General features: G+C 38.0%; 2 protein-coding genes across 6 annotated transcripts; one reads left to right on the top strand and one right to left on the bottom strand.

The window, feature by feature from the left end:
* Positions 1-164: 164 nt before the first annotated feature.
* LOC103720402 (transcription factor RF2b-like) lies at positions 165-6,343 on the bottom strand. The gene is made up of 4 exons (XM_008810086.3): positions 5,670-6,343; positions 2,302-2,434; positions 1,567-1,651; positions 165-837 (listed from the first exon to the last, which is right to left on the bottom strand). Exons 1-4 carry the CDS (start codon positions 6,281-6,283, stop codon positions 482-484), a joined length of 1,188 nt encoding a protein of 395 aa, XP_008808308.3. The 5' UTR covers positions 6,284-6,343; the 3' UTR covers positions 165-481.
* Positions 6,344-13,012: 6,669 nt separating this feature from the next.
* LOC103720401 (probable serine/threonine-protein kinase PBL1) lies at positions 13,013-18,991 on the top strand. Of its 5 annotated transcripts, XM_026809735.2 has the most exons (6): positions 13,013-13,198; positions 13,454-13,532; positions 14,134-14,804; positions 16,088-16,345; positions 16,998-17,126; positions 18,121-18,991. In XM_026809735.2, the coding sequence occupies exons 3-6, from the start codon at positions 14,178-14,180 to the stop codon at positions 18,739-18,741; spliced, it is 1,635 nt and encodes a 544-aa protein (XP_026665536.1). In that variant the 5' UTR covers positions 13,013-13,198; positions 13,454-13,532; positions 14,134-14,177; the 3' UTR covers positions 18,742-18,991. The 5 variants fall into 5 exon arrangements, with proteins under 5 accessions (XP_026665536.1, XP_008808302.1, XP_008808307.1 ...); XM_008810080.4 differs by lacking the exon at positions 13,454-13,532; XM_008810085.4 differs by lacking the exons at positions 13,013-13,198; positions 13,454-13,532 and adding an exon at positions 13,541-13,720.
* The last annotated feature ends 6,501 nt before the right edge of the window (positions 18,992-25,492 follow it).

Below are 25,492 nucleotides of genomic sequence, written 5' to 3'. Positions count from 1 at the left end.
GCAGCTAAAACAAGGAATGCAAGCAGAATTTGAAGAACATTTTGGAGCTCAGCTGTACGCTTGTCATATAAGTATTGGAACTTTGGTCCTTCATCCTAAAAATAAGGGGGAAAAAGATGGCAGAAAAGGAACATAACAAGCAGGGTGCAGCAAAAACTATAGAGAATAGGAACCAAAATAATGTTTTTTTTAAAAAAAAGAGATACATGATTTGTGGGGACAACTCTCAAACCCTCTCGTTCGCACAAATACAATGCTCATTTGCGCATAACATGATGTCGAACAAACAGAACATGTCAGAACTCATCAATAACACACCAAAAAAATTTTGCGAGTTGGACTAAGAAGGGGAAGAAAGCTTACAATCCTGGATTTAAAACAAACAATTTCCAATTAATTGAAAAAATGTAATGAAAAATAGAGCCAGCAAAGCTCTATGGACCAAAATCTAATAAATGTGTTGCTTGTTGGGTAGGCCTGCTTAGAAGGTGCTGCTGCTTTCGCTAGCAGAAATCGAAAAACTCTCTGATTTCACGATAAGAGAACCCTTACTGATATCCAATCCCTGTAGTCTTCCGAGGGGATCTTGCTGCATCATATCTGGAAGGGCTGCGGGGTGGGCAAACTGGTGATTTGAGACATTGGGCTGAGATTGCTGGAATTGGGGTTGAAATTGAATGCCATCGTGGTGGACTTCTTGTTGTTGGGGAAGCATGTAAAATGGAGTGCTATAGCTCACATGTTGTGGTCCCATCTTATATGTCTCACCAAGATTTGATATTTCACCTGTTGCTATCTTGAGTCTCTCAACTTCCTGCTTTAGTGCCTCATTCAGTGCTGCAGAGAGATCAAAAATAGTCATCAATGGGCTTTGTTGAGAGAAAGGCCCAGGGAGAAGTGTTATCGTTGAAATAAGACAAGGAATTCATCCATTTCCAGCATACCAGAAGCAACAACCATAAAAAAATGCAGAGACATTCTACTCCATGATGCTGAAGGATGCTAAAACAAGCTTTACTGTCTTCATAAACTCTTAAGATGATTAACTTGAACACAGGATAGGCTTACACTAAATCGGGCTACCTTATAGGAGGTCATCATGCAGCTTAAAATTACTATCCTCTTCTGCAGTTCTTCCTTACATATTATTTCAAGGTCACGTGCAGCTAAGAGACCTTTGCCGCAAATAGCCAGCCAAGCTTGATCCAAATTCACGTAAAGCCACATTTTTTAGGCCCAGGCTTAATTACATCTAACAAGATGTCAATCCGACCAACATAGATTAGCCTCAGGTAGGGTGCGTGGAAGCCCCTGATTTTTTGCCAGAGAAAATTTACAGCTGGCTTTGACTCGTTGATCGGATGTGAGTAAAATACAGCAGTCAGTGGTGAGTGTTACTCTCTAATCTCTCTGACTCCTGTTGGGAAGAGATAACCATGACTCTGCAAGTAGCATGGCTACCTCCCTGATCACATAGAAAAGATAACAAGCAAAGTGCTAGTAAAATGAAGAAATGTATTATAACAAGACTACCTGAATAAAACCAAATCAACAAACAATACTAACCATCACGCAGTTGAGCTTGTTGTTCCATAGCTTGTAATCGTATCTTAAGCTCTGCATTCTCTGCAGACAACCCTGTTGTGTCTCTCTGGAAAGAAAAGGCAACACAGAGAGGATACTTAGCTTTTTAAATATCATGCTAATGAATATGAAGAATTGAAAATAACAAATAAGCATCAGTTTAGCAGAGACAAAGGAAAGGTCCCTTTCGGAAGCTGATGTCAGCAAAAAAATTGATACTTTGATCTATGCCAGTAGTGTAAGAATGTCAGATTACCGAGATGGACTTATCAGCAAGGCTTAGAACTTGTGGATGACAATTACAAAATGATTATTAGTACTTTTTGTGAATAATTGTGTATCATCACAAAATAAATTGTGCCGGACATGAATTATGTTCCAACCAAATAATAAAATGCGCATCATGATCAGAAGAAATGACTTTGGCGTATAAATCATGATAGTAAATGCTAGACAGATGATAGACTGGACTAAATAAATGAGAGGCAGTAGGAAATGTATCATGCACTATACATAAATGCTCTATACAAGCTCCAATCATGGAAAACTCTGAATGACACTCTCAAACATCCTGGTTGTGTGAAAAAAAATATTAGTTGCTTAAAATGTCAATGAGTTATAGAACAAGATCAAATACATATCCGGCAGACCAAAATCCATAGAATACCTAGTTAAACCTAAACAATTATTTGCCATGAGAAATTGGACGATACGGACCTGGAATAAAGTGAGCTGTGCAGAGAGAGTCGTAGCTTCAGTTTGAAGGGTCTGAACTTTCCGCTCAAGTTCTGAAATATAACGAGCTTTTCGTTCTTTTGAGCGAGCTGCTGACTGTCGGTTAGCAAGAATTCTGCATATAATGATATCCAAATTATTCAGTCAAAGCTTCAAAACCATTTAAAATACGCGATCATAAAAATTACCATCACACGTACAGGAATCAAACATTGATCTAAGTTTGAAATGCATAGAATGTTTGGTATACAAAACTCCAGAGTCAAAAAAATTGATGCCACAAAATAAAAGATCTTTAAGAGCACAACATGATAGAAATTTCACATGGTAAAACCAGCGATTGTGATGTCTTATGGCAAGAATACAGCGATGATATAATTTCCTTTTATTTTAGATGTGTTACATTGATGTGCTCAATTTGAAAATATGCCTCAGCAGCTTATTTTTAATAAGTTTATCACATTATTTTATTCTCTTTCTTTCAGTCTCCACAGATATGATGTGATGGACCATCTGTTACTCTGTTCTCACAGCTTAAACACATATGTACATGCATGAAACCAGGAAATGTATACAAAGATATAGTAATTACATGTTTACATACATACATATGTATATAGGTATATCACACTCCCCCATTTCCAGCCCCCTCTATATTACCAAAATGAACTTTGAAAACCTGTCAGATGATAAACATGTATCTATGCTGCCATGAATGACCATAATTGTACCATCACATATGATCCAATAAGAGAACTCCTTAAGAGTCATTTCTTGCTATGGATTCCTAAGTCTCCATGAAATCTCATCACTTGAAACAAGGGAATACTATAAAATGAGCACATCAAGATCAAGAAAGATGAAAATCCCGGAAAAAGGTACCGTGCAGTTCTATACTTCCTCATACATGATGATATGATACAGCTCCAGTGCAGAAAATAAAGAAGGCTTACGAGCAAAGCTAGGAAGATTTGAATGAGAAAGTATATGTTTGCAAGCAAAAAAAGAAACCAAATTTCTTGACCAATAAAGGCTGTGACGATTTTTGCTAAAGATTGGAGCACATGATCAAGGATTTATATATCATTGAATCAGGTGGAAGCAACAAACTGCGAAAATGAAGCTCTTAGACCCAAAGGAAAAAAAAAGGGAAGGGGGGTGCGGAGAGGAGGGTGGGTTACAGAAATAATATACAAGATAAGGAACAGAATGAGGAGGCCATGGGTGTATTGAAGTAAAAAAAATAAAAAATGCAAAACAAAAAAAAAAAGGAAACAAAATAACCTGCAAGAAGCCCTAAACTCTTCCACATGCAGTGGGGGAACCTTTAAGTCATGAAGGAAAAGGAGCTGAAAGTGTTATAATTGCAAGAACCTTGGCTCACCAAGCAGCTAACAATAAGTCTTCCTCTCAAGTCATAGCTTCAAGCAAACAGACAAAATTAGTCAGGTGGCCTCTTGCAAAACATAGCTACGCATGACTTCTGTAAATAATACTCCTAGAGTCTCCGAGCATGAGTCCACAAAAATATCTATTACATCGAACTATAAGAAAAAACCAAACATTAAAAGACTATAGATATAAAGGCTAGAATTATCCTTATACAAAAAAACAGACTTCACTATTTAATGCCAGAAACAGCCCATCATATTTGTTTTTATTACCTTGTAAGAAGGATAGTCCTATATAGCTGGCCAATATAAAACTATGAGTTTTCATGAAGGCACCTCCAGACCATGTATTATTAGAAAAAGGGCTAAACTTCACCACTAGGAAGAAACTAAAAGGTACTTCATGGATGTGAGCATGAATGCTGCAGACATAGGCACATGCATACACACACATAAATGCATTAGTACATGCATCTATGCATTTACTAAATACATGTCAGTTTTGGCTGTTATGCTTCATATAGATAGGATACCTAGATGTTGGTTCTTACTCAAAGTGGTCCAAAATAGTATGAATACTAATAATATCTTCCGAGATGAACATAAAATAAGCAGTGTCAATGTCTAGCTTCGAATGGGTGGTCATAATCGTATCTTCTTTGGACAGTTTCTATGTTTTCATGCAGACATATCTCCAGTGTAGTCCTAAGAAAGTTTCCAAAAAAAGGTATAAGAACTAACATTTCAGCCATAGCTTCAAAAAAAAAGTTTTAGATTAGAAAAATACTTCCTCTCCCCCAAAACCTTCCCAAAATATGTTCAACTCACAGATTTTTCTAAGCCATCAAGGGTAAAATTGGCACCTTTGCCCCTAATTGACCATCAATGCCCCCTGCATGGCACTAAAAAACTGAGTTCATATCCATTCAGGGAAGTTTCTTGGGTAAATGTACGGTGTCCTTTAATTTATTTATATCAGGTTGGTCAATATGGATGAAGGTAAAAACTTACCAAGTTATTGGAGATCTTATGCTCGGCTCTTGAGATGATGTCAACCTATTGGCAACCAGTGCCAAATCATGGCCAAGGCATCTTTGAGATGCGAGGACAACACTGAAATGTAAAAGGCTAGTTGGAAGGTCGAGAAGCTTATCTTATAGCTACATAGTTTAAGCTCATCCAACACAAAATGCTATAAAAACTAGATGAAATGGATCAATTGGACTGCTCCAACCAGAACCAGAGACTAGTGGCAGGTTGTAGTTCACTGAAACTAAATTTCACACAGAGTACCACCTCACTGGTTAAACATTTAAACTGGTTCCGGAACCAGTCAATCTTGTCATTCATTTAGAAAATTCGGTTTCCATCTAAACAGATGTTGAGCAGTCCATAAAAGGTGCATGCCCAGTTAGTAAGCTTAAACGCCAACCGCTAATTGAAAAGGACAGGGACATAAATTGCCCACTTTCCTAAAGAAGTACTAATTGTTACTACTAGAGCACTAATTTGTTTTAGCTTAATTAAAATACGCATTCATAATCTAAACTTTCTAAGCAAAACCAGCTATTATGATTTTGTAATCTAGTTCAGCAAAGTAGCTGCATTTTTTATGTTAATCTTAAGTATTTCTTTTGCACAATCTTGGTTTCTTATTTTTTATATGGATCTATCAATTTACAATGTACATATGGCTTGCCAAATGGAGCTGGTGAATGAACTAAATACGAAAGAAATAATAAATAAATGAATAAACAACAAAATGAACTGATTTGTGGTTAGACTATGGCCGAATTTGAAAAACTGAAGTAGCCAGGAAAACACATATTCCGGCTCTGATATATGGAATTGCGTTCATCTTTGGGACAGCAATTACCACTCAAAAGTCAAATTGATAATCTGCAACTGCAGAAGGAGAAAAATTCGAACTTTAGCAAACAAACTGAGAAAAGGACGCACCTTTTAGCCCGCTTCGGATCGAGGGCAGATAGCTCCGCCAGCTGCTCGGCCGTCATGGCCTTCTTCGCCTCCACCACCTCCCCAAACGCTCCCTCCCCCCTCGTGGTCCCCGATGACATCATCGATGACCCGTCGATCGAGCTGCTGTGCCGATGCTTGGACCTCACGGCCGCCGCTCCGGCGGCATTGCCGATCTTCCGATCCTCCCCTCCTTCGGAGCTCTCCGTAGCCCGATCCCGGCACACCCCGCCCTCCGACCCGGATCCGCTCCCCTCCAGCCTGCACCCAATCTTCTCGATGTCCATGAACGTGCAGAAGAGGTCGTCCACCGACCCAATGTCGTCGAAGCTCCCGCCCACCAGGGGGTCCCCGGAGCTCAGGTCGAGGTCTTCCGGGATCCGGAACGCCAGCTCAGATCGGGCCCGCCGGTGGTGCACTCCGCGAGGCGACGCCGCCGGGCCCGGGCTCTGGAACATCGCCACCGCCCCTGCGGCCACCGCAGGCGCATTGGGAGGGAAGGTGGAGGGGAGGTTGAGATTAGGACTAGGGTTAGGCTTAGGGAGATGAGGCGGATCTTGGGATTTGGGCAGCATCTCGCGCCTTCTTGCGGGCATTCATAAGGCGAGAAGGAGGGGGGGAGAGAGAGAGAGAGAGAGAGAGAGAGAGAGAGGGAGGAAGAAGGCAAGGGCCGGGAGGGAACACTGTGGGCCCTCTAGAAAGGCCCATTTTGTGCCAGTTGCCATAAGTGGAGTCGTGATTTAGATCCGGGCGGGCGATTAGGGAGACCAGCTGGAAAAGCCCCAAATCGGAACCCAAGTTGGTGACTGGTGTAGCCAACGGCAAGGGGACGCGATTTGTGAGTTCAGGCGGCAGCGGGGACGCATTTTTTTTATATAAAAAAAATATATATGGCCACGTGATAGGGGCCGAGAGTACTGGATGCTGGGCCTGTAGGCCACGTGAACGAATCCATCGAAAAGTCACGTGTGGTGCACGTGGATACCCAAGTTGGAAAAGTGGCCGCGCACGTAGGGAGATTTCGGACAAAATTCGCCGTGCGGTTGGTTCTCTTCTTTCAGACACATGAAATGATTCGCCTCCTATTTGGGTGCCCTAAAATGGTGACAGAATTCAGAAAAAATCTAAAGCATAATTAATATATTAGACATTTCATTGGAATGTCAAGGATGCATTCTTTGCCCGTTGGGAGTGTTGTCTCTGGTCTTCTTTTCTTATCTATGTTGATCCTTCCATTTGCTTCTAATGCTTTCATTTTTGTTTTCTTTAATGATGGAAGCCTCCTATGATGGACCATTTCTTATGTTATTGTTATGAAACTAATTATACGATGCATGCATTTTCATCAACCGAATAACATTCTCTATTGTGGCTTTCTTTGAGTTTTTTGTGACAAGCTGTGCTATTAATAAAGTTATGGAAGCTTCCATCCTAGATTTATGATGGGTGCCTTTTGTTGTGTTCTAAATCAACATATAAATCATAGGAAACAAGAAATCATGTTTTTGAAAGAGAAGCGAAATTGACCAATTGCATGGTTCTTACCTAAATAAGAATTTCAATAGTAGAGTTCTCGGACTGATGAATTAGCACATGAAATTGCCTAGGGTGATTTCTTGCATTTGAGCCTATGTTGCAGTTGCTTGTTAGGTCAGTACAAATTGCTGGGTTAGCCCATATTCATAAATACCCAAGAATAGTTTTGGAGTAGACCGGTCCGAATCTTATAGAGAGAAGAAAAAAAAGACATGTTAAGTTTTTTTTTTTCCTTATGGGATTCGAGGTGGCCCACTCTAAAACTATTTCTGAATAGTTACGAATATAAGCCTAGCCCAGCCTGCAATTCTGTAATCTTATTAATTGTATTAGCTTAATCCATAAATTCTAAAACTATTTATGGGTAGTTATGAATATAAGCCCCGTCTAGCCTACAATTCTGTGATCTTGTTGGTTGTATTGGCTCAATCCATGAATTCTATAGAATTTTTAACCTAATTATTCAAACAGATCCCAAGAGAGAGAATTCCCATTGTTGACTGTTCAAATAAATCTAGGAGATGGGAGAAGGGCCGGTTGATAGCTGGAAGTAAAATTTAATGACAAAGCTTCTAATCTCGTTCAAGGGTTCAAATCTAGGACTTTATTCGAAATTTTCCTAAATTTAATCATCTTGCTATCATCTCCATGGCTTCTAATTGTGCATACCTCCAGACATTTGGAGGATTCCTTATGCTTTGAATGTTGATTATCTTTTCCTCAGACTGGAGGCCAGTCTTTAGCAGGCTAGTCTGACACAATCAACCCAAAAAAAAAGAAAAATATGGTCAACAAAAAAATAAAAAAATATCTTTCGTTTGGTTAGAATTTTCAAAGAAGAAAGATAAAAAAATAGCATTTATATAAGAATAAAATTTTCATATTTCGTAGAAAAGAAAAATTCATAAAGGACATAGAAAAGCTACTTTCTGACTGGTTGGAAATTAGAGACATTTTTTTTTCTAAAAGTACTCTTAAACCATCAAAATTCATGAATAATTTTTTTTATTAAAAATATAATAGATATTTCATATAACTTTATTAGGAAAGTAAATGCTTAACCAAACATAAACTATTTTGAAATATGCCATTTTCTATAATTCAATCAAGCATATCAAAATTATTTTTCGAAGCATCGTATTTTCAAGAATTATCTTTTTTTAAAAAATATTTTAGTAAAAAAAAAAATCTCGTGAAACAAGGAGTCTCTGTGACAGGGACATTCCCAGGGCTATTCCACTAAACTAGTGCAATTATTCTCCGAAATATGCTGGTCAATATTCTCTTCAATTATTATTTTGTCTTTATCCATCCTATAAATATTTTTTAAAAAATAAGAAAGTAATTTTGTCTTTACCATAACATCCAAGCTATCACCAAGTTGAATGCACATTAAAATACAGCTTATTCTCTCCACTATTTCCTGGACTTATTTCTCAATTAAATATATATAAAAAAAAATCTATTCCGCAGATATAATGGAAGGCTATCCCTCTCAACACCTATTCCACAATTGAGAAACACCTTAGAATTTGGATATAATAAACTTGGGTCTAAGTAAAGCCCACGGATTTCCTTTTGCCATATATGAGGCATAGTAGAACAGGGTCGGCCTTTTTTCTAGATTAATGATCTAGGAGTCTATCCAATAGTAAATACTTGCACTGAACTTACACGCAGACACATACAGTCACAGATGCAGACATACGAACACACCTATAAAAAATCCACACCCACCCACCCACCCACCCACCCACAGAGAGAGAGAGAGATTTCTGACATGCTCCTGTATGCAGTTGAGCAGAGTTAGTTTGATGGAGAGGCATGAAGGTTTTGATGGATAGGGTCTCAGTTTAAAACCCTGACCTTCTTGCCAAGCCTTCTCCCACATTGGAAGTGACACTGCAAGTGATAGTTAATGTGGCCTTTATAACTAGTGTCGTATTTGCTTCTTTGCTTTTTTTTTTTTTTTCCAACAATACCAATCAGTGGAATATATATAGATGGAATGCAGCTGTCTCTAAATTGGTTCAGTTGAATTATAGTCATGCGAACATGATTCGACCTATCACCTGTGGTACGAAATTGGACTTAACACAATTAAAGCATGGCTTGATTTAGCTCAGAGGGCAGACAACTCATTTAACTCAGCTTATCCAAGTCAATGATGGAAACCAACGTTCGCATATAGAAGGAATAGCAAAGTAATTACATCGAATAATTTAGACTTTAATCAAATTGACATTACTCCCGATGATCTAGTTATATACATCATGCTTTCTGATGATCCCAGCTTGTTCAGCCTAAATACCTAGATGCAGTGGGAGTCATGCAAAATTTTGGTGCTGAACACTGCAATAGGACCATCTCATATGGGAATGATGAGATGTGTTAGAGCGAAAAAGTGACTGCGTGCTATCCATGGGGGTCCGCGTAGGTGTTAGCCCCTTGGGCGCGTCGTGCGCTACTCTTACAGTTTTGTCCAAAAGGTACATTGCAAGAGAAGGGGTGGCTTCTCCTTATAAGGCACAATCATTTCCATTACTCTTCCGATGTGGGACTAAAGTTCCGAGCTCTCCTTCGCCCCCAACACTAGCCCCCCTAGCATGAAAGATTCATGCGGAAAAGTTTCGGGGGAGCTCTTCCTTTAGCACAATTTGTTAGAGCAGAAAAGTGACTGCATTCCAACGCAAGGTATTGTCCGCTTTGGACGCGTCGTGCACTACCCTTGGGGGTCTGCGTAGGTGCTAGCCCCTTGGGCGCATCGTGCGTTACCATCACAGTTTTGTCCAAAAGGCGCCTTACAAGAGAAGGGATGACCCCTCTTTATAAGGCACAATCCTTGTCGCTACTCTTCCGATATAGGACTAAAGTTCCGAGCTCTCCTTCGCCCCCCAACAAGATGAATACAAGGAATCGAGGTATCGGGTCATGGAGTTGCTTGGAACTTTGCTTAAGGTGGCAAGAACTGCTTGCGAAGGCTGAATTGGTACATGGGAAGCTTGCATCATTACAAAAATTGAAATCGCAGCTTCAAACCTTATGAACGGCAAATCCTTAAAAATTGCTGTGCAGTGGACAAGTTTTTGATTTAACGGATAAGGAAGAATATCACTTTGACGTGGCATAAGCTCTGCGTTACCACTAAAATACAATCATGATGAAACTCAAGTTCTCGATGTGCATGGATTTTCTTCAATGTGATGAAAACGGTGGACCTTCCATACTTTGAATGGAGCTCTGGTTGCATTTCTTCATGGCATAAAACCGGTATTTAGCATTACAATGTTATGTAGGCTTACTGTTAAAATAAAAGTTTTGAAAGCTTTATCTACTAAGAGTCTAAGATCCCGTTTGGTAGAGCTGTTGCTAGTAAAGCTTTAAGAAGTAGAACTTTTTGAAATAGAGCTTTTTAAAGTAAAGTTTTTATAAAAAACTATTTAATGTTTGGTAACTATATTTTTAAAATGATGTAGAATTTTAATATATGTTTAGCAAACAAATAAAGAAAGTACTTTTTGTACGATAAAATGACCATAAAAGATATTGCATAGTATTATACAGTAGAATATAATAAAATATAATATATATTAATAAATAAATATATAATATAGTATAATATTACCATAATATAATATAATATTATTTTAATATAGTTAATAAAATATTGTATACTATAGTATAATAATATAACATAATTTTATATAATAATATAACATATAATTTTATATAATAATATAACATAATTTTATATAATAATAAAATATTGTATACTATAGCATAATATAATATAATATTATAATATAATATTATATTATCTTTACAGTATAATACAATATATTTGATATAAAATATTATAATTATTAACATTATATATTAATATTTTATTAAATATAATATTTTTAGGAACTAATTTTTGGAAAAATGAAGAACGAAGCCAAAAAAATCTTCCTTCAAACAAAAATCAAAACTATGAATAAATAAATAGAGAAAAGAAATGATGCCTTGATCACGTGGCAAGGGAGAAAGCCAAGGTTAATTGAGGTTTTTTGTTTTGTTAGGGCTCCTGCAGATTTTTTTTTTCGTTCATTATGATATAAAGGGACACGTTATATAATTATTATATTTATATGATTTTCTCATTGGTATTTTGGTCTAAAAAAAATCTATAAATCTAAAACAGCTTTTTGACCCATGCTCTAAGTACTTTTTTAAAGTTTAGAGCTTCTTCCAAGTAAATGTTTTTAACTTTCTGCCAAAGTTTAAAATTACTTTCACTTTTTTTATCAAATATTTTTATTTTATCTAAAAATAATATTAAAAAATAAAAAGTATGCCTTCCGCTAAAAACTTTATTGTATACCAAAATGTGTGTATAATTTTTTTGGACATGGATAAATAAAGAAGCGGATGAAGCCGAACATTACAACGAGCATGTAGATATAGTCGGGCATTATGGCATGGGATGTTGGATTTTTGATCCATCAAAAATATTTTTTGGTCTATCAAAAACTCTGTCAAACGGGCGTTACGACATTAGCAGTTGTTTGAAAGGTAGCGTCCCAGGTATTTGCTAAAACCTCATGCTTATAGACCGTTTTGCAGAGCATTGAAGAAATTATTAGAAGAATCGTCATGTTACGAAAGATCTTCTAGAACGGTAAAGAATCAAAGATATTTTCTAAACCGCCAAATCTTTCTATGCTTATCGCCAGCAGGCGACTGTTATAACACCGGCTGACGGAATCGACGGCCATGATCGATCCTCATCACCATTGATGGATCGTCAGCGTGGTGATCCATTAATAGCAAACTGGTAGAGTTTAATCATCACGCATTTAGTTTGTGCGAGCCATAAAGGTTTTCCTCCGGCTGACGAAGGTGTGTAAGTGTCTGGGCCCCACCACGAAGCTTCAAGAGGCATAGACCGTTGATGTCGTTGGAAAAGGTCCATCGAACGGCTGATATATTGTCAAAAGAAAAGCCTTTCCCCGTCTTTGACTGGATTGTCACATCAGATGCCCTCGGGCAGTTTCTATGCCAAAATACTCATAGCCCATGCATTATCAGTTATTTACAGAATTATCCTCGTGTCCGTGCTTATCCTGTAGAATGTTTTTTTTTTCAAAAAAAATTACAGATTTTGACTGATTTCAAACGTTTGGCTATCAGTTTGACATTGACCTGTTAAAAGACTTAAGATAATTTTTTTAATTAAAATAATGTTAAAATTTTGCTAAAGTAAAATTTAGAAAATTGATCAATTAGTAGAGAATTAAATTGTAATTATGAACAATCTTTTTAAGTTATAAAAGCAATTTCTAAAAATTAACTAAAGTAAAATAATTAAGTAAAAATTATTAAAATCGAAATCTGATTCTAAAATACTTGGGAGGAGCGAAAGATACCTGCTATTCTTCTTTTTTTTCTCTGTCCAAGTTTGATTAAAATATAATTTTAATTCAAGCAGATTTGGATAGGTCAATATGACATTAGCTTGGTGAAATTAGTTGTAATTAAGATAATAATAAAAGTATAAAGCTTATTAATATCAAATCTAGAAGATTGATAAGTTGGGAACAGTCTTATAATTTTCTCCAAAAATTTCAAAAATATTTAAGTTGAAATATAAAACTTGGACAAGATAATTCCACATTAAAAACATAAATTAGAATGAGGAAATGGTGAATTGGATGTTTAAGGGCAGATGCAGGGGCATTTTAGATGAAAAGGTGGGCCGGAATATTAAAACCTCTTCTCCGTCGTCGGTTTCGCATCATTTTTTTTTTTTCTGACTAATACTTCTGTCGTCGTCATCTACTTTTCTTCTCCCTTCTTTTCCCTTCTCTCCTCACCCCGTATTTGATTCCTTCGTTTCCTTTAAATTGTAATCTTCTCCGCCTCTCTTCTTTGCTCTGCGATCCCTTTCTCTCTCCGGTTCTACTTTTTTTCATCGATCGAACTCGAGCGTCGAGGTGGGACCCCTCTCTCTCTTGGGGGTGGGATTTTTCATGAAATTTTGATGGAAATTTGTAGATTTTGGGTCATTGTGGAAGTTGGGTTTGTCACTTTTGATTTTAAACGGGAGAGGCCATAGCTTTTAATAGAACGCCTAGTTTCTTTTGGTAGATTTTTTAGGTTTTATTGGCTTGCTTGCAACTGTGAGGTGGAAATTTAGTTCTAGAATTTTGGCGAATTTTGAAAATAGCTCAGTTCAAATTCACCGACAGGTAAATCTCTGGGCTTTGGCGTTTTTCACAGAGTACCTGAGCTGGTGGGTCCGTCTCCTCCTTTGAATGATTTCGTCCGGTATGGAAGTCTATCTTGATCTTTATGCGGGATCTTAGCTGGAATTTCTGACGATAACTCGCTTGGCTTCGTCGTAGTTGTCTTGAATCATTTGTTATTCACTCTGAATCGTTTTCTTATGACCATCTTGGTTTTCTTTTATGGAATTTTGGAAGCTTATCATATGAGAAGAAATTTCCTGTTCATTTGTAGGTGTAGTTTATCTGGTAAAATTACAATTCTTCGCAAAATCTTCAACTTTGAATTCCAAAACCACTTTTTGAAACAGCAAGCATCTTGCTATTTCGGTCGCGTAGTTAAATTTTCTTTTTGATCGGAGATAGTAGGACTTAGGGTGCTGAAATGAGAGGAAAAATCTATGTATAGATTCTTTTGCTTGGAAAAAAATAAAAAGGTTGTTGCTCAGTTGTAGCTGTAGTTTGTAGAAACTTTATACTGAAAATGAACAATAATCTAACAGCCGGAAATTAGCCACTTGATTGAATTGGTTCTTCAGAATATCCGAAATTTCTTTATGTTTGTTTTGATGTCTTCTCGCTTTTCTCTTATTCATATGCTTTATCTTCTAATGGTGAAGTTTTTTTTCTCTTTCTTCTTTCAGGACCTGAATGACGTAGTTGGCGGAAGAAGCCTGTGCTAGGAAAGATGGGCTGCTTCCCTGTCTTGAGATGTAAGAAGGGAAAGAAACACGAGCAATTTGTCAACCGGAGACCTAACACTATCAAAGAGTATACTTCTACCGCACTTCCCGAGCCAGAAACCCATGGACTCTCTCTCCAGTCTGCTCCTCCAAGTTTCAGAACGAGGTCGAAACCCATATATCCAGTCAACAGGGTTACCGGTAGTAGACACCGAGCTTTGTCTGCGCCTTCTAGACTAGATGTGGCTGAAGGAGTTGCAGTGGAATTTGATGATCATGGAGAATCTAAGATCAATGGCTGTCTGGCGAAGGAACAGCGGTCTGCAAATCCCCTGCCTCTCCCTCTTCCTTCAGCAGAAGGTTCTTCTGTTCTGAAAAGCCTGGGAAGTTGCAAGTCAAGCAATGCCGGCAACCTTACCTTAACTTCTGGCCCTCTGCCTCTGCCACCACTAGCAATGGGACTGAGGAACTTCTCGCTTGAAGAGATTTCAGCTGCTTGCCTTCATTTCTCGGTCGATCGATGTGTTTCAGAAGGCATCTCCTCGACAGTCTACACAGCAACCTTTGGAGATGATACATCGAGTTCCAGGAAACTTGAAGCCACAGTCAGTCGCCTCCTTCCTTCCAGTCAGGTGTGCTGTTGGTTCTTGCGCATGTTTAGGCATTTAGGTGTTTTTTCCTCTTTATTCAATTTAACTTTTGATTGCTACACCAAATGTTTGTATCTCGCTGTTTTTAAAATCAATACTGAAATCTACCAGTGGTTGCCCACAGGATATTTTTAGGAAAAAAGCAAGAAATATATCTTCTTTGGAGATTGAATCTTCCTTTTCTTTTGGACAATATATATGGAGACTTTGATCAAAGAAAAAAAAAATTATGGTCATAAGTATGTCTCTGTATGTCAAACCTATTCATGAACTGATTTCTGCCCCAACAGGATGAAGTCAAGCCTTTATATAGTCCACCAAAATAGAATCTAGCTTCCGAAAATCGTTGCAGAATTAACGGTGAAAACCATTGACCACCAGGATCTAAATATAACAATCAGCCCTTTTTTTCTGATAATCAGTTTCTCGCTTTTTGAAAATTGAATTGCAGACTTAACTGTCAAAACCATTGACCACCAGGATCTAAATACAACAATCAGCCTTTTTTTCTGATAATCAGTTTGTCGCTTTTTGAAAATTGAATTGCAGAATTAACCGTGAAAACAATTGACCACCAGGAGCTAAATTTAACAATCAGCCCTTTTTCTTTTTTCTGATAGTTTCTCACCTTTTTGAAAATTGAAACATTTTTCGTGCCACACGTTTGATGCCCATGTAACCACCTGTAAACAGTCCAATTGCTGCATCTGTGTGATGCAGCTTATTCCTGACTTAAGTCGGTACCGAGCAGATACAGTCTCTTCCCTTGACAAAGGCTTCTGCGGGAGACCCATACGCCTTGCACAATTAATCCTAGGCAACCCCATCCTTACCCTGGTTTTTCCTTGTTATCCTTTTATTTGCATTTCTCCCAAATAAGAATTAATTATATTTCTAATACACTTACATGTTCAGATATGTCTGCATCTATCTTGCCAATAAATTACTGATTTGCACGATGTCCAGTTTAATAAATTATCTATGTATTTTGCTTGCATTCAAACACAATATTCATGTTTTTGCAAGATGGAAGTGCTATCTAGATTTGGACACCCATGTGATGATCTACTTGTTTTCTGACATGTTATAAATTTCATAAGTTTGGAAAAGATTAGAAAGTACATGAGAACAAGTTTTAACTATTGTAAGCATATGTGATTTAGCAGCTTTATTGCCTTCATCGATGAATTCCGTGATGATATGTAATAAGGTAGCTGTATTTTCTTGCTCTTTTTTGTTGTTTGACATGTTTTCATAACTTGCAGGGGTTAAAAGAATTCATGACTGAAGCTAACAGATTAGCATCACTACAACATGCTCAACTGTGTAGAATCCTTGGTTTCTATGCACGTGAGGGCTCTGATGAGCGCATGTTAGTTTATGAGAGGCTCTATCATGGAAGCTTGGATCAACTACTTTATGCGAGATTTGATGGGCCTTTGATTGACTGGTGTGCAAGGATGAAAGTGGCTCTCTGTGCTGCACAAGGTCTTGCATTTCTGCATGAAGAAGGGCCTTTCCAGGTGTTTGGACTTCATCCTGGTTATAATTTATCATTTAATTAACCAGCCTGATTATAATGCTTCTAGACATAGAGCTTAACTATGCTGGGTCATGGCTATTTTTTGCATAGGTCTTAATTTTTTTGAAAAAATGTGGTCCATTTCAATTTATATTTTTGTGAAGATGTCTTACATGTTAGAAGATCAACACTTTGTTGCACTGGTTTTTTTGTCTATGATTTATTGGTACTCTTGGAGAAACTCTATATAAAATGTGGCTGTCGGGTAGTTTGTTTATTAATCTCCTCTTAAAAACAAAATGCTGAAAATAAATTCTCTATGTTGCTTGAATAATATCAGGTTCTTTTCAGTAAATAATCTTTGGTAAATATTTTCTTGTCCATAAGCTTAATCGAATTATAAATCTCTGTTTACGTTGTTGATAGCTTTGGTGATATAGTCCAGAGTCGTCATCTATTTTCTCATAATAAGTTGTCGTCTCTTTGAGCACCTAAAAGACTTGTGACTTTTCAAAGAAAACTGAGAACCAACAGTCTTTTTCATGTCTGTTGTAGGTGAGGATGCTATGAGTAGCAGCTGTGCCAATAATTATGTTTCACTAGCATTTTACTCATCTGAGAATTCTGATGTTGTCTTTCTTCTACTTTTGTAGGCCATGTACAACGAGTTCTCAACTGCAAATATACAAATCGACAAAGATTTTAGTGCGAAGTTATCAGGTTATGGCTGTGCGAGCTACAATCCAGAAACAGAGATCTCAAATATCTCTGCAGGAAAAGCTGTAAGTTAACATTCTTAAACAAAGTAATCTCATCTAACATGTTGCATATTGGTGGGACTCTGCATGTGCAAATGCCATACTATTTCATCCTTAAGATCGAGGATTTATGTTCTGGTGGGACGGCGGGGTCCCACTATCCCGAGTGTTGAGACAGGATTGATTCGGGATGAGGACCGGGACCGGACAGAACATCCACCGTCCTGGATGTGGCACATCCCGTTCCATGAAAAAACTAGGAGGACCTTGTTGCACAGGATTTGAATCCTTGCTTTTGACTCTGCAAATCAGCAATTGTATCTCTTACTATGATGAATATTCTTTCCTTTGTCATTTGATGACTCATCTAATGAAATTAAAACAGTATGATTTGCCAGTTAAGTATGTAGACTCTTCCTCATTTGCTACTATCATTGTCATGGTTTCATTGTAAAACTGAGAGAGTTACATACTAATGCTGCACATACAGTAGAATAACATAAGAAATTGAATGATTCCATCCAAAAATTCCACTTTAGTGGTAATCAGCCTACACAAACACCTAATCTTGAAAAATAATGGATCTCTTGCTGCACTCTTACAGTTTTACCAAATGCAACTCCATATGTACCTTATGATTTCCAGTCTAGTTGTATTCCTTGGTGACTTCAGAAAGATTTTCCCTCCTGGGAAAATAATGTCATCTAGATATGTGAATCCTGGAACTTAGTCCTGTTTTCTTGGTCACACATGGCTTCCTGGTTGACCACTCTTGAAATAAAAATATTACCTCGGAGAAGTTACTGCTTCCAAAATCTCCATTAAAAAATATAGTGAGATGTGAGGTTAATGAGTTATGGCAACTTAACAGAGATTAAGAAATCATAAACATGTGGTTCTATATCTGCAGGAGAATTGGTTTTTTTTTTGGGTGAAATGTAAAATTATTGATGACATTAGTATTCCTTGAGCATTAATTGGTCCCTGATGTGTGCTAAGAGTCACTTGTTCCATGCAGGCTGTTGCGAATCTTCCTGACGAAACACTGGAGAGAGGGTTGCTCACTCCTAAGAGCAATGTATGGAGTTTCGGTATCGTTCTTCTTGAACTGCTCACTGGTAGGAAGAACAATGATTCCCGCCATATGAAGGAAGAGCGCAACATCGTCAAATGGAGCAGGCCTTATCTTGCTGATGATTGCCGTCTATCCCTGATCATGGATCCTCGCCTCAAAGGACGGTTCCCTCCCAAGGCTGCCCGAGCTGTTGCTGATATTGCTTTAAAATGTCTCCAGAAAGATCCTTCAGAAAGGCCTACTATGAGGACCATTGTGGAATGCCTCAAAAATGTACAAGAGATGAAGTACCCTTGTCGCTTCCCTCTTCAAGAACCAGCAGCTGTTGCAGGAAAACAGATGTTGAGATCCCCAAGTCTTAATGGTATAATTACTCCATCACCCTGGTTGAGCTTTTCACCTTCACCACCTTCAAGGACCCGATCATCAGATTCACCATCTAGGCCGTCGGTCACCTTACCTCTTCCTCGAAGTTGTTCTTCCAGCCTCTCAGTAGAAGATGCTAGCTTACACACTCTCAAGAAATTGCCATCATTGCGGAGACCTGGGTTGGAAGGGTTTTAGTTGATGATACTTCTTTATATTGTTTATTATTATTTTACTCCATGCTTTTGTGCCTCTGTATCATAGTTTGGTGTAATATAGAGTTTAAGCTGTGATTTATCAGTCTGCGATCCACCATGCAGGGACCTCCCGGTATCAGGAAGCTGTTGGTTGAAAATTTGTAGATTAGAGTGCAAGTCTTGTATTTTGGAATCATCAGTTTTCTGACTGTGAAAATGAAATTTTAGTTGGTCGTTGTTCAGCTGCTCCATTTTAAAGATTCCATGCTTGCTTGATTCCCTGCACTCAAGTAGTTCCTCTACAACCAACCATTCCTAGTATGAACCATGAAGTACACTTGTATATGTCTCGAAAGCTTCCAATAAGTTGCATTAGTCTTTGCTCTCTTGAAATTGCAAAGATTGGAGGAGTAAATCTTTTCAGCTCTCAGGCTACTCTCCATGTATATATGCATCATCTTCTATATGTCGTCCCACGCGAATTTTCCATCACTGCCTGCCTTCTCTCGAAGAATTTTTCTTTTCCTCGGTCAAATTTCACAAGCTTGTTAGGATCAATCATCAAACTCATGCCAAATCTTTGGTATATTAATTTCATCGTGCCCCTTCAGTACTGTTTAGAACTTTCACATTAATATACTGAAGGCAATCCAATCCAAGTTACACAAAAACCTAAAAACTTTGCCATATAAACAATCGAGAATCTTAAAAATCGATTTTCCTTGACATCAAATTTAAGGACGAGCTAGAAGTTATAGTATCGGTCAGTATCAAGTCTACGTCTTTTTTCTAGAAGAAAAAAGAAGTATAAAGTCTTTGGCCCAAAGAGTATATAAAGCTGGTGTCTTCAAAATTTCATTTAGGAACTTTACTTATCTTCCAATATGCATTTATAAACCATTTTGTCCCTGGCAAGCTGCCTCACAAGTTTTGAGTCAGAAGGGTGTTAGTCGTACATGGTTGTCAATAACAAGCCATAACGTTGTCCACTATCATATCTTTTGAAAGTTTCATTCTTTCATCTCTCAAGGTAATAAACGAGGAGATCACATCACTCTCAGAGCTGCCATCTCCTTCCGACAACTCCTTTCTCGTTTCCTCAATTAGCGTTGAAAGGTGTTCGAAGATTCGTCTACGAGCTGCCATGGCTCGATGGAAGGAGGTGGTGTGAAAGTTCGGAGTTAAAGACCACATCCTTTCTAGAGCTGTTGTGAAGTCTTCTGCTCCTTCCCAGACGGTGGTCTAAATAGCAGAGCGTTCGTCATGGTGAAGGCGATCCTCTTCATAAATGGTACAGCCCTCACAGACACCTTGCCGTCGAACACCTACATCGAACTCATGTATAAAAAGTGTAGAATTCAATGAAAACTGGAAAAAGAACTATGTTGGGGAAGTTGATTGGGAGTTGGAGATGATACCTGGAATATCTCCTGCTTTAGAAGAGAGTCCATATCCCCGACGTACCTCTGGAGGCTCTCTGGCTTCAGGAAGCTGGCCATGCATGGCACTTCTGATTAGCTTGTGATCATGTCCGAAAGGACAAAATATTTGTGGACAGATGATTGAAACAGGCCACAGCGATCTTTCTATTTAATTAAGAGATGCAGTTAAATACTACTAGGATAGATGTAATCATGTAATATAATCTTATTTTAGAATAAATTAAATTATATCATCTTTTTTACGCGAGGGACACTAAATAATATCATTATCATTGATTTAGATTTGCAGGTGTTCTAATAATACTATGCTGGGTTGTAAGCTGAAAGTTTAAGTGGATTTTAAAGATGTGCTAGAATTTATTTCCTTATTTGCAGAACATTTTTATGCCTTGCATCGTTTCAATTCAAGTTTCTTCTGTCAACATTAAGAACAGAAAAATAGATATTTAAATCTAAAAACCACAGGAACCGTGGGTTTCATTAGAAGTGATGAGTCCTGTTCCCTGTGGAACTAAATTAGGTCCAATGCATTGGAGATATCTTCTCATCTGCCATCCGGGGAACTGATTCAGTGACGTCTGACAGCAGCATGGAAACTGGCAGGAAGACAAACAGAGAAGAGTTCTTTGGAAAAGCCAAGAGCATGCAAGCGATATTAGATAACTATCATAAACAACAAAATGGGGCAAGGGATTTTTCATGTCTTACCCGTTAAGCTCCTATATTTGATGTTATATCATAACTGCAGGTCATGAATAAGTTGGGCCCGCTATATTGGTTACACCCGGAACCAAGGTCGGTTACGTGACACAGCCGCACATGCCCTAGGACAAAGCCCTAGAGAAACTTGGGTGTTGGGTCCGGGGCGTGACAAGTACTTTCAAGCTCAAGGGATTTTGGGACCAGCTAGACTCCCTAGCTCTATTGCCATGAAATAAAGGTATAAATAATTTTGCATGCTCTGATTACTATTCATGGACAGCTACGTTAATCCAATTTAACTAACAAACTTCTGGCAAGATGCGTGGAATGATTACTTTGGCAAATAAGGAGTTTCCAGCAATATGACCTGGTTTTGACATCCAAACTATTAGGACATGAAACTGTTTTTTTTTCTTTAGAAATTTCTAGGTGCCTGTTTCTCGTATCCACCCCTTTTTATCTGATTCGGTTTCAGTTATTTTTACAGAATGTTTGGCAACTGAAATAGAATTAGCCAAATCTTTTGAGGTTCTTAGCTTGTCCAGGACAAGGATTAAAAAGATACAAGCAGTCAGAGAAGCCCATGGCAATTTTTTGAACATTTACAAGTCGAGCTGATGAAGCCTATGGCAGCATAGCTGCTAATTTCAGTAAGGAATCTGACCTCATCTAACAAGAGTAAAGTCAAGGATTAGTAAGATTCCCAAGAGGCATCTACATTAACAAGGTAAGTAAGTACACATGTTATACAAAGTCATCTTCTTCCGAAGTAGAACACCACCACAAGGCAAGATTACAAACAACAAAGTATTCCCTTTTCTTTGTCCTCTATCTGGGTGGGGGGAGTGGGGGAAGAAAACAGAAAGTATTTTGGTTCCCCAGTCTCTGCAGATGTTTTCAAATGGTAGAAGGTTTGCTGCAGTGATACGTGATCAGACAATAATGTCTCATTTTATATGACCAATGAAACAGGTTAAACAGAAACACTCATATCAACCATTCTAACAATGAAATAAATCGGGAAAAACGAAGGAAAAAAAATAATTAAGACAACTGATTTCTATGCTTTTGACTTCATAAAGGAAATCCATGGAGACTAGAAGAGTTCATGCATCTAAAATAATATAACCACCAGCATATACTCTTCTGCTATTACAAAGGATATGCATGGGGACTGGGAGAGAATATCGAGCTTGCAACAAAAGATGCAGTGCTGTTGCTAAAATGGGATCTGGTTGGGGTTCTTGGCATCACCGGGCTTCTCGATCTCGATGCATGGGATCTAGTGTGCGTCGCCGGCATCACTGGACTTCGGGATCTTGATGCAACTCCGCTCCTATATCGCCTCTCTCCGCTCCTTCTTGGTCCCTTCTCTGCCCATATGAGCTCTTGCTGCTTCACCATGCTTGGATATCTCCAGCAGCAACCTGTATGCCCTGCCCTCTGTATATACCTAAAACAACTCAACGCCACCAACCTCAGTCACAAGTTATATGGATGCAAGCCTTGGATTATAGGATCTCTCCAATCAAGTTCAGAAGCCAAAGCTAAGATGATGCAATATGCGTCTAGGATAAAACATAGCCACCTTGTAATCAGAAAGAAAAAAAAGAAATATCTAGCTAATTAGAAAAGTATTAACGCTAACAGAAAAACGAAGTGAAATACTTGGAATCTATGTTATTGATTTCTTTATGCGAAAGTGGATTTCCTAAACATTCTATGCAATAAAACTGGATTTAAGTCCAATATTAGATAGTTTCAAAATCAAAAGCTGGGTTCAGTCACCTTTGGCTGAATCTTCTCCCTAAACATTCTATGCATTTCCTTCCTTCAGTCATTTCACCCATGCCCTTGCCTACACAATTCCTGCAATATACTCTTCCACACACCTGCAATCAATATAAAAGTATAAACAAACGACTCATGCATGTCATTTTACATTATATAAGAAATAATTCAGTCTTCATGAACTTTTTTTTTATAACTTAGCTCATTTTTTTATGCATAAAGAGTACTAATTTAGTCCATCATGTATGTACAACAAATGCATTCCGAACACAGCAAGCTAATATAAATTTTATGTCTTAGCACCATATTGCTCATATTCCTTAAAGATTTGAAAATTCTTTACATGGAGAGTTGAATAGAGGGCAAAATAGTTCAAAATTTGAATAGACCAACTATAAAATGGATTATTAGCACATAAACATATTTATACGCATATACTAGTATTCCTATGACATGGGATTTCATTAGTTGAATTATGACATGGAATCCCAACATGTATGACTGATATATGCATATATTACCCATGCACAGGCATTAAATTCATGCACACAGCTACACAAAATTTTCACCAAAGTCAAATGCGACGACAAAATATCATTACAATGATTGATCAAAGATGCAACTTTTATAATAGAAAGTGATTGTGTTGATGCTACGAATACCTACAAAGGAACAGAACACAGAGGATTCTATTGATATCTCACCAGGCACCGATGCCGGAAAAAGTAGATATAGACGCTGCAGAGGGCACAGATGTTCGAGTGAGGGATCCCTGGCCGCCTTCTGCCCCCTCGCTCCTCAAACGGACTGGCCATGCTCAAGGCGCTTACATTGTCATCATCGTGAAGTTGGCTAGTTGAATTCAAGCCCTGAGAATTCCTTCTGAAGCTGTTCCTCACCACATGCTCTCGATATAGCTCAGCTTCCATGCGGTGGTGCCGGTCTTTTGCTCCTTGCAGGGCCTTGGAAAAATCTAGGCTCGGTGATTTACCAAAGGATTGGCTCGATGATTTACTCAAGGCTGCGTCTACCTTTGCATCCTCCTTGAATTTCACATGGACAGGCTCCATGTTGCTTGTCTTTCTTTCTGCTGCTTCATTCTGTTGAAAGCTCGCGAGGTCCTTGAAGGTAAGGTCGACGGAATCATCTGGGACTCCGAGGTAAAGATCTTCGAGCTCTTGCCTTGCCTTCGTAAGGGTTGCCTTGTCCCCCATTCTATGTGTGTGTGAGAGAGAGAGACAGAAAGAGAGAGAGGGCTCTGAAGTACGAGGAGCTACGAGGTTCCAAAACAAGAAGTTCGGTCTGGCATGAAGGAAACATAAAGTGGGAGGGATTACCATGATAAAATGGACATAGACTTCTTCAAAAAATAATCTGAAAATAGAAACTTAGAGAAATACAGTTATAGCCCCTCTAGTTCTATGAGATCCATCATCATGCCCTTGGACATTATTAAGCAGAGTAAATTTTTTTTTGGTAAATAATTGTGGAAGCAACACCTACTAAATATCCAAGTGAAATATTTGAAAAACAATGAGACCAAGATTTGAATTCAGAACCTATTCCTACACAGATAATGTGTGCCACCACTAGGTTATAACCCAATTTAATAGAAAGAATCAATCCTTCCGGTTTGAATAGCATTACCATAAATCCTGTTTGGGCTATACTACTCGAATTTTAGGCTCGAGATGGTTTGAGTTTCTAACTTAAACTAATCCTGAAAGCATTCTTTTCGCGTAAAAAGAGAGAAGACTTTTAATTTAACATAGTACAAATTGATTAGATCCGCTAAACAACAATTTCCATTCTAACTTGTGAAATGTTGATTCCTACAAGTAGGCTTATAGGGCACAAACATTTCTTGATTAAAGATCTCCACAAGGCCTAGCACCGTCCAACCCATTCCATTAACTCTGTTAGCGCGAAATTTTAGACTCAACCATGTAGACCTCACCTAGCTTACTGGATGTTTTTTTTTTTTCCTTTCTTTTTCAGAATGAATATATGAGCTGAATTGATGACGTCCTCTGTTTTTTTTTTCTCCAAAGAAGTATAGTAAATATTTTTTAAGTTTTGAGTATGGAAAGGGCATATTAGTTATTCAAGCGAGTAGCAGGCCTTAACACTTGACATTGCTGTTTCAGGACGCGTTGGATGAGTTTTTTTTGACTTCTGCAGTTCTGCGGCGTAGCATTCAAGAGGCCGTCCACTTGGAGTCTCCAGTCTCCACCGGCCTTGCTCAAGACAAATGAAAGGCCGGACTCTAACGTATATATGCCTCCATGCAGTTGGCTCTTAATCATATAGTCTTGTCCTACAGAATCAATTGAGACAAATATGAAACAGCAATTATTCAATACGAATATATACAAATGTAGTATATAGAGCATTATTATAGAGGCTAAAATTTCTTTTAATCTTATCAAATACGTACGTAGCAGTAGTTTGAAAGTACTTCGGTGTTATGTATCCAAAAAAAAAAAAAGAAGAGTACTTTGATGTTGTTTTGCCTTCAAAAAAAACAGTACTCATGCGAGCTATATTCCTAAAACATAATTTGAAAGTTAAAAGCAATTCTGACCTGAGCCAACACTAGGGTTCACACAATCCTCAATTTGGCAATTTAAGCAATCGATTTTATGGGATGAGTAGATTGTAAATTTGATGTTACAGCCATAATATTCTCTGAATTAGTGAAATTTCTCTATTTATTCACAAAGTACTCATTCCCCATACATTTGCTTAAATTGCGACAATATCTGCAAGACCTGATCATGAATTTTTCAGTAATATATTTTATTTTTGTTTTTTCAT

The sequence above is a fragment of the Phoenix dactylifera genome, chromosome 13 (genome assembly GCF_009389715.1).
Source record: "Phoenix dactylifera cultivar Barhee BC4 chromosome 13, palm_55x_up_171113_PBpolish2nd_filt_p, whole genome shotgun sequence".
NCBI lineage: Eukaryota > Viridiplantae > Streptophyta > Magnoliopsida > Arecales > Arecaceae > Phoenix > Phoenix dactylifera.
The sequence above is the reverse complement of the archived record's forward strand: the minus strand, read 5'-3'. Positions and strand labels throughout refer to the sequence as shown.

Coding starts and splice junctions, on each gene's coding strand:
- LOC103720402 (XM_008810086.3), bottom strand. CDS start 6,283: ATGCCCGCAAGAAGGCGCGAGATGCTGCCCAAATCCCAAGATCCGCCT. Junction 1,652..2,301: donor CACAGCTCACTTTATTCCAG/GTCCGTATCGTC, acceptor TTTTCTTTCCAG/AGAGACACAACAGGGTTGTC. Junction 838..1,566: donor ACAAGCTCAACTGCGTGATG/GTTAGTATTGTT, acceptor ATCTCTCTGCAG/CACTGAATGAGGCACTAAAG.
- LOC103720401 (XM_008810080.4), top strand. CDS start 14,178: ATGGGCTGCTTCCCTGTCTTGAGATGTAAGAAGGGAAAGAAACACGAG. Junction 14,805..16,087: donor GCCTCCTTCCTTCCAGTCAG/GTGTGCTGTTGG, acceptor CATAACTTGCAG/GGGTTAAAAGAATTCATGAC. Junction 16,346..16,997: donor ATGAAGAAGGGCCTTTCCAG/GTGTTTGGACTT, acceptor CTACTTTTGTAG/GCCATGTACAACGAGTTCTC.